This window comes from Eucyclogobius newberryi, unplaced genomic scaffold (genome assembly GCF_026437365.1).
Source record: "Eucyclogobius newberryi isolate DKJ021-1_F unplaced genomic scaffold, fEucNew1.0.hap1 SCAF_13, whole genome shotgun sequence".
Lineage (NCBI taxonomy): Eukaryota > Metazoa > Chordata > Actinopteri > Gobiiformes > Gobiidae > Eucyclogobius > Eucyclogobius newberryi.
This window is the reverse complement of record NW_027315757.1, coordinates 15,561,567-15,571,124: the sequence shown is the minus strand read 5'-3', so window position 1 is coordinate 15,571,124 and position 9,558 is coordinate 15,561,567. Positions and strand designations below refer to the sequence as shown.

The following is a 9,558-nucleotide window of genomic DNA, read 5'->3' as shown; positions in this document are numbered from 1 at the left end:
ACTTCCTCCTCCCCAGACACTTCACCCAACTCCTCCAGGGGAATCCCGAGGCGTTCCCAGGCCAGCCGAGAGACAGCGTGTCCTGGGTCTTCCACGGGGCCTCTTCCCGGTGGGACATGCCCGAAACACACAGGAGGCATCCGGAACAGATGCCCGAGCCACCTCAGCTGGAGGAGCAGCGGCTCTACTCCGAGCTCCCCCCGTGTGGCCGAGCTCCTCACCCTATCTCTAAGGGAGTGCCCAGCCACCCGGCGGAGGAAACTCATTTCGGCCGCTTGTATCTCCGATCTTGTCCTTTGGGTCATCACCCAAAGCTCATGACCATAGGTGAGGGCAGAACGTAGACCGACCGGTAAATCGAGAGCTTTGCCTTTCGACTCAGCTCCTTCTTCACCACAACAGTCCGATGCAGCGACTGCATCACTGCAGCCGCTGCACCGATCCGCCTGTCGATCTCTGATTCTCATCCCAGACGCTTCACACTCGACTCAAACCGTCCCAGTGCATGTTGCAGGTCCGGGTTTGATGGATCCATCAGGACATCGTCTGCAAACAGCAGAGATGAGATCCTGTGGTCCCCAAACTGGACACCCCCGACCCCTGACCACACCCACTGACCCCTGACTGCGCCCAGAAATTCTGTTAATTAAGACTATGAACAGAACCAGGTCTGACTTACTGCAATGAACACAGCTCCTGCTCCGGTCATACAGCCCTAAGCAAAGGGCCCCGGACCCTGTACTCCCGGAGCACCCCCCAATGGACACCCCGAGGGACACGGTCAAAAGCCTTCTCCAGATCCACAAAGCACATGTGGACTGTGCAAACTCCCACGAACCCTCGAGCACCCGATGGAGGGTATAGAGCTGGTCCAGTGTTCCACGACCAGGACCAAAACCACTCTGCTCCTCCTGAATCCGAAAAAATGAACACTGATGCTAAAAGTCATTCTGTGGCTATGAAAGTTCTCGTGCACCTTTAATGGTCGAGGTCGGTCAGTACTGAAGGTCAGACTTGCCCCGAGGCCGTGGCATTCAAACAAGCGCTCATGTCACACCCGCTGCAGCTCGTTTTAGCAGGACTCCAGACGTTGCTGTGGTCAGACCAGAGGAAACTTGCGGTGGTCAGACCAGAGGAAACTTGTCCTGGATCGGGATCTTGGCCCCGGGCCCTGGACCACAGCGTGCCGGGGCCTCTCTGCAGACGGGAGCGGCTCGAGTCATTTGTGTTTGAGACTTTGAAGCGGCAGCAGCAGAGAAGCTCCACTCACACAGGTACATGAACTTTACTTTATAGTTTCTATTCTCTATCTATTTTAGTTTGACTGCTGTTCTGAGCTCGCTGTATATATTTTGTATTTAACCCTACTTTATTCTACACTTTGTTTTTGGAGGCCTATTTTAAGCTATTTTGCCGTTTTCTAAATAGTCTATTTTTCATCTGTATTACTATGTTACACTATATTTTTAACCGTATGTAATGCGTTTTTTATGATGTGGACCACAAAATCTCAAAACTGTTAATTTAGCTTAATACGTGTCGTTTAACCCTCATTAACTTTTTACAGTGGTGAGTTTTTTATCCCAATGATGTTTAACAAAACTTTAACAGGCTCAGTATTCGTTTTACTGTGTTTTTTTGTGTGTTTTGTTGTTGTTTTTTAAAGTTTAAAACATAAAAAACAGAGTTCAATTAGGAATAATAAATAGACTAAAAGAAAAATCACAATCATGAAAACAATTAATTAAAATAAAAGTCCCATTTGGTCCAAATGTTAGTTTTTCCATTCGACTGATGTCTGTTGTTGTTGTGGTGGTGGTTGTTGTTGTCATCGTTGTTTTTAATGGCGGATGGCAGCCACTGCAAAGCTGCATTTACCGCCTGATGTCTGTTCCGATGTCAGTCCCGTCCTCGATCGTGGTGGTGTTTGTGCCTCTTCTTTGTGCCTTTTTCCTGCCGCTAAAAGTATCCATCTACTGTGTCCATGAGAGGAGTTTTGGGGGTGGTTTCTGAGCAGAGCCCCAAACGCGCTCTCGCCCACACGTGTCTGATGAGGCTGTGGTTCTGTTCGTGCCTGTGCAGCTCAGCCACACACACACACACACACACACACACACACACAGACACACACACACACACACATACACACACACACACACACACACTCACACACACACACAGACACACATACACACACATACACACACACACACACACACACTCACACACACACACACACACACACACACACACAGACACACACATACACACACACACACACACACACATACACAGAGACACACACACACACACACACACACACATACACAGAGACACACACACACACACACACACACACACACACACACACATACACAGACACACACACACACACACACACACATACACAGAGACACACACAGACACACACAGACACACACACGCACACACAGACACACACACACATATATATATATATATATATATATATATGTATATATATATATTTTGAAGTTCTAATATTTATTTTTATGCTTTATATTTTTATTTCTACTATATTAATACTTTGTTATTATTTATACTATAGTGACAAGGTCATTTGTGAACTTCACATACATTTGTTGAGTTGTCTTTAAAAACATTCACAGAATTTCCTCTCGAGTTGATCTGATCTCCTTTCTGCACCTGAATGTTCCTTCAGGGCCGTCGTAACCACGGTGATGGTGCTGCTGTGAGCTTGTGCCAGAGAACATCATGTTACGCAAAAACATAAAGACATGTCGACACCTGCAGTGACTTTTCTTTTGAGAATCAAAGCCTTAAAATGGAAGAGAAAATGATCCTATGAAGAGTGAACTCCTCGACCCGACAAGGTCAAAGGAGCAGTGAGGAGCAGTGAGGAGCAGACAGGAGCAGTGAGGAACAGTGAGGAGCAGTGAGGAGCAGTGAGGAGCAGTGAGGAGCAGACAGGAGCAGTGAGGAGCAATGAGGAGCAGTGAGGAGCAGACAGGAGCAGTGAGGAGCAGTGAGGAGCAGACAGGAGCAGTGAGGAGCAATGAGGAGCAGACAGGAGCAGTGAGGAGCAGTGAGGAGCAGTGAGGAGCAGTGAGGAGCAGACAGGAGCAGTGAGGAGCAATGAGGAGCAGACAGGAGCAGTGAGGAGCAGTGAGGAGCAATGAGGAGCAGACAAGAGCAGTGAGGAACAGTGAGGAGCAGTGAGGAGCAGTGAGGAGCAGTGAGGAACAGTGAGGAGCAGTGAGGAGCAGTGAGGAGCAGTGAGGAGCAGACAGGAGCAGTGAGGAGCAATGAGGAGCAGACAGGAGCAGTGAGGAGCAGTGAGGAGCAGTGAGGAGCAGTGAGGAGCAGTGAGGAGCAGTGAGGAGCAGTGAGGAGCAGACAGGAGCAGTGAGGAGCAATGAGGAGCAGACAAGAGCAGTGAGCAACAGTGAGGAGCAGACAGGAGCAGTGAGGAGCAGTGAGGAGCAATGAGGAGCAGACAAGAGCAGTGAGGAACAGTGAGGAGCAGACAGGAGCAGTGAGGAGCAGACAGGAGCAGTGAGGAGCAGACAGGAGCAGTGAGGAGCAGACAGGAGCAGTGAGTTTATTTAGCTGAGAGTTTAGACTCATCTTCTTCAGAGTCGTGTGATGAAGAGTCCTTTCAGCTGATTTACACAGGTTTTGGACAGCGCCATCTGCAGTGCAACTACAGTATTCTAGGTGTGTGAGAGTAAAATGGCCCCCTCATCCCGGTTTATAGTCCTGTTTGCACATTTCTCTATTTCAATTGGCTCCTGATCAGAAGACTCAATGAACCTCATTGGACCATCACACATGTCAGGTGGTTTCTACGTGCCACGGTGGAGTTGGGTGAATTTCGGTGGAGTTGGGTGGAGTTTGATGGAGTTCGGTGGAATTTGGTGGAGTTTGGTGAAGTTTGGTGGAGTTGGGTGGAGTTTGGTGGAGTTTGGTGAAGTTTGGTGGAGTTGGGTGGAGTTGGGTGGTGCATGCTGGGAGTGTGTGATGTCCAGCCTCATGATCTAAAACCTTTCCTCTTCTTCTCTCAGGTGAAGCGAGGTAAAGATGGCGTCCAGACTGACCCTGGGACTGATGCTGTTGGTGGTTGCCGCGGTGACGGCTCAGAGACGCGGAGGGGGAGGAACCAGGGCGAACTCCAGGACGTCCACTTCCTCGCAGAACGCCGAAGAGTGGGACTACAGAGCTGGCTGTGAGTGTCCCTCATGATGTCACAGCCACGAGGTGAAAGAGCACGATGACACGGGATGAAACGTCAAACATTATGAGACGTTTGTGCAGTTCAGAGTCTGGACTACGGGACACACGTCTAACAATATGAGTTATTGAGACGTTTGTGCAGTTCAGAGCCTGGACTACGGGACAAACGTCTAACATGAGTTATTTAGCCGTTTGTGCAGTTCAGAGCCTGGACTACGGGACAAATGTCTAACATTAGGAGTTATTGAGACGTTTGTGCAGTTCAGAGCCTGGACTACAGGACAAACGTCTAACATTAGGAGTTATTGAGACGTTTGTGCAGTTCAGAGCCTGGACTACGGGACAAACGTCTAACAATATGAGTTATTGAGACGTTTGTGCAGTTCAGAGCCTGGACTATGGGACAAATGTCTAACATTAGGAGTTATTGAGACGTTTGTGCAGTTCAGAGCCTGGACTACGGGACAAATGTCTAACATTAGGAGTTATTGAGACGTTTGTGCAGTTCAGAGCCTGGACTACGGGACAAACGTCTAACAATATGAGTTATTGAGACGTTTGTGCAGTTCAGAGCCTGGACTACGGGACAAATGTCTAACATTAGGAGTTATTGAGACGTTTGTGCAGTTCAGAGCCTGGACTACGGGACAAACGTCTAACAATATGAGTTATTGAGACGTTTGTGCAGTTCAGAGCCTGGACTACGGGACAAACGTCTAACAATATGAGTTATTGAGACGTTTGTGCAGTTCAGAGCCTGGACTATGGGACAAATGTCTAACATTAGGAGTTATTGAGACGTTTGTGCAGTTCAGAGCCTGGACTACGGGACAAATGTCTAACATTAGGAGTTATTGAGACGTTTGTGCAGTTCAGAGCCTGGACTACGGGACAAACGTCTAACAATATGAGTTATTGAGACGTTTGTGCAGTTCAGAGCCTGGACTACGGGACAAATGTCTAACATTAGGAGTTATTGAGACGTTTGTGCAGTTCAGAGCCTGGACTACGGGACAAACGTCTAACAATATGAGTTATTGAGACGTTTGTGCAGTTCAGAGCCTGGACTACGGGACAAACGTCTAACAATATGAGTTATTGAGACGTTTGTGCAGTTCAGAGCCTGGACTACGGGACAAATGTCTAACATTAGGAGTTATTGAGACGTTTGTGCAGTTCAGAGCCTGGACTACGGGACAAACGTCTAACAATATGAGTTATTGAGACGTTTGTGCAGTTCAGAGCCTGGACTACGGGACAAATGTCTAACATTAGGAGTTATTGAGACGTTTGTGCAGTTCAGAGCCTGGACTACGGGACAAACGTCTAACAATACGAGTTATTGAGACGTTTGTGCAGTTCAGAGCCTGGACTATGGGACAAACGTCTACGGGAGCCTGGACTACACTTAGATGTACTGTCCTCTTTGCTTTGATCTCCTACAGGAAGACCCCGGGCCACTGTCCCGGGTCGTGTTCCGGGTCGTCAGAGGTTCTTTTCCCAAACACGCTCATGACATAAATATTCACCAGGGGGCGCCAGGTGGGCCTCGGAAAGGTCTTTTATTTCACTTATCTCATTCCCAAAATTATTTAATTAAGTTGGTGTAATCCCTCATTCAGGTATTTAATGTAATAATGAGACAAATTGAAGTGCCACACACAGACAGACACACACACACACACAGACACACACACACACACACACACACACTCACAGACGCACACACACACACACACACACAGACAGACAGACAGACACACACACACACACAGACACACACACACACACACACTCACAGACACACACACACACACACACACACACACAGACACACACACACACACACACTCACAGACACACACACACACACACACTCACAGACACACACACACACACACACTCACAGACACACACACACACACACATACAGACAGACAGACACACACAGACACACACACACACACTCACAGACACACACACACACACACTCACTCACAGACACACACACTCACAGACACACACACACACTCACACACAGACACACACACACACACACACACACACACACAGACAGACAGACACACAGACACACACACACACACACACACACACACACACACTCATTGACACACACACACACACACACAGACAGACAGACAGACACACAGACACACACACACACACACACGTCCCCAGAGCCAGACACAGTGACACGGACATTATTTACTCTTCTGTAATTGGAAAACACTTTAGAGGATATTATTATGCAGCGTGTTTTCAACAATAAAAGTTCAAGCACGGCAACGGAAATGTACTAGACAAACAGAGTAAACATAGACCTGCTTCTAAGGAGATACACTTTCTGTCAAAACAAAATAAAAGAGGTTGTCTCCTCTGCAGCTGATGATCTTTCATTATTTAAACCCGACTAATGCAGCGAGCGGCTTCTCATTTCTGAAAAAAAAACATATAGAAAGACGAATCCCGTGGTCATGGAGATCATATCAGTATGTTTGAGAAAGGTCAAACCATTGGCATCGAGCAGAGAAAACACCTGATCTACTACAGATCCGAACCCTTAATGTAAACCTACTGTAATTAAATATATATTTTGACATTGCAGAATCTCACAGACCCAAAGCCGCAGAGAACGTGTAATTCGGTCCGCGACAGACAAAACGATAGCGCCGGCGTCTTCGTTTGTATCTGTGTCTTGCGTCTGACCTCGGCCCCGCCCTCTCTCTTTGCAGCCGACAAAGTGAACATGCGGAACGTGGCCAATCTGACCGAGGTCCTGGACAACTGGAAGTACGACATCATGAGCCAGATGAAGAACCTGCTGCTGAACGACCACCAGAGTCTGCTGCCCGACTACGCCAGGTAATGCTGCCCAACCGACGGCGTGGGGAGCGGAAGGGACGGCGGGTATGTGGATGGCATAGAGGAAGAGCAAAGAGGAGGGGCTGTGGACGCAGAGGGACGGAGCAGAGGACGACTCAGACGAAGATCAGCTGAAGGGTTTTTACAGAGCTCTACTCCACAATTAGAAACTCCGAGCGTGTTTGTGTGTTAAAGCTATAAATTCCCTGTGGTTTTCCGTCAAGCCGTTTAAATAGAAACGCAGATGTGGATGTTGTCGCCACGGAAACACATTAAGACCAAGTCAAATAAACTGCAGCTCAAGCGCGGGCCCCTGTAACCGGGCCCCGTCGCTTCCTCCTAAACCCTTTTACGTAGGACGAAGAAGAGGGCCATTTTTGGAAAGAAATAAAATTCTTCCAAGAGTAAAGTCGGTCTGAGATACAACCTCCCCTCAGTTCACTACAGACTCATAACGTCTTAAATCAAACCAGCAATATGAAGCGGAGTAACGGCGCTGACCACTGGGGGCCGCAGTGCGAGTTTTACATTCTTTTCTCACTTCGTTTTCTTGGCTTTTTTCCTCCTACAAATAAGATAACGTTTAGCGCCCTCTGGTGTATTTTTAACACAGCCTTGACATCAGAAACGGTCGTGATTTGATTTTAGATGATATTATTTGTGTTTTGTATTGCCGCCTAAAAGTGTGACACTGTAAAACAACAGCAGATCAAGTTTCAGTTATAACTGCTCCCCACTTTGGGCAGGACCAATCGGAGCTCAGGAGAAAATAAATGCTTAAATATATAAATAAACTTAAACAGAGTCCAGATACGACCTTTTCCACCACATTGTCCTCTAAACCTGAACATTTTGCCTCTTTCCTAAATCCTTAAAATATTCCACACGTTTGTCCCGGATTAATTCCAATCATTAAATATAAAAAACTACACAAACAAACTTCAGCTACCAAGTAACAAGTTTCAACCGCTCCACTCCTCAGTGTTTGTACGAACATGACACTGAGGTCTTTTTCTCACAAATGGAAGAACTGTTGGTTTGCTTAAAGGCCGTGGCTACAGAGCCGCGGCGCGGTCAAATAGCCCTGCAGTTTTAGGAGCCGCGGCATGAAATAGCCTAGCAGTTGCGGCTCTGTAGACACTCTACGGCTTCAGTTCCTGTGTCTTTGTGTCTTTGTGCTCAGGATCCAGCCTCTGTCCGAAGCTCTGGACGATCTGTACAAAGAGTTCAACGCGCTGAAGGCTCATCTCGGCGACCTCACCGAGAAGTTTACGGCCGTGGAGACGTTTATCGACGAGCTGAAGGTCAAGCAGGCCTCCGCCCCCGCCTCCGCCCCCGCCTCCAACCCTGTCGCCCCGGTCACTCGGCAAAACAGGAGAGTGGTCAGGAAGAAGCCTGCAACCACTGAATAAACAACCACACAAAGCACAAACAAGCTATAATAGATGACATGCTAATTTTACTCTTTTGAGCTTATTACATAGTTATAATTGTATTAATTACACATGTAATCTCGTTTGTTGAGGTCGACTCAGTCTGAGAAGACTTGCTGGTGATGGCGATGGTGCTCGACAGTTACACAAATATAAAGTTTAACCAGAACAAACCACAACAAATGTAACTGATTCCAGGACTTTGCACAACAGCGCACGGCTAGCTCACTGTTAGCATCACTACTTCCTGTCCAGTTACATCTCTATGGGGTTTTTGCAGAGTTGTGCTGAAATGAATCAATACGACAGCGAGAATGTCACTGACAACAACATGAAGACATTAAATGACACGGATATTTACCAGAGAACGATTCAGTGTTTAGAAAGATGAGAAGGGTCTCGCTGCACGGCGCCATGTTGAGTGAAGCTCCACTATAGCTCCATTAACTCCACCAGATCCACTAGCTCCACTAGCTTAATTAGCTCCACTAGCTTCATCAAGTGTGGTGTAATAAACAACTATCATCCCAAAACCCTAACTTTACCCAACTTAACCATGTCGCTATAATAAATTGCTAGATTATCCCAGTTTAAAAAAATATATCTTGTATATGGCCACCGGATGTGACCAATGTGGATCTCCACTTCATGCGGCGTCTGCAGCTGGACTCTCTTGATAAAGGTAGCTTTGTGTCTCAAAGCTAACATTATGCTAATTTTGAGGCATAATACAAATAAAACGGCACAAACTGAAGTAATGCACGTATAAAAACAGACAGTCTTTACTTTAAATTAGAAATGGTTGTTTATTTTATATTTGACGTTTTAATACAATTTCGCATTGGCTGCGCGACACCGTGAGCTAGCTAGCACTGCTGTGCTCAGAGCCTATTGGTCATACATTTTATACATTCTCTCCACATAAATGTATTCTATAAACCATTATATTACAAATAATTGTATGTCCAGTGTGTCTTCTGTAGCTGCTTTGAGCTACGAGCTACTATTA

General features: G+C 46.9%; 1 protein-coding gene across 1 annotated transcript; it reads left to right on the top strand.

Annotated features, from left to right (window-relative positions):
- Positions 1-1,205: 1,205 nt before the first annotated feature.
- LOC140357629 (uncharacterized) lies at positions 1,206-8,662 on the top strand. Its single transcript, XM_072442135.1, has 4 exons — positions 1,206-1,274; positions 4,065-4,225; positions 6,987-7,116; positions 8,300-8,662. Exons 2-4 carry the CDS (start codon positions 4,081-4,083, stop codon positions 8,526-8,528), a joined length of 504 nt encoding a protein of 167 aa, XP_072298236.1. The 5' UTR covers positions 1,206-1,274; positions 4,065-4,080; the 3' UTR covers positions 8,529-8,662.
- The last annotated feature ends 896 nt before the right edge of the window (positions 8,663-9,558 follow it).

Bases quoted from the DNA above. Each gene is read 5' to 3' on its own strand.
- LOC140357629 (XM_072442135.1), top strand. From the start codon at position 4,081: ATGGCGTCCAGACTGACCCTGGGACTGATGCTGTTGGTGGTTGCCGCG. The intron at 4,226-6,986 runs GTGAGTGTCCCT...CTCTCTTTGCAG, and splicing joins GTGGGACTACAGAGCTGGCT to CCGACAAAGTGAACATGCGG. The intron at 7,117-8,299 runs GTAATGCTGCCC...CTTTGTGCTCAG, and splicing joins CTGCTGCCCGACTACGCCAG to GATCCAGCCTCTGTCCGAAG.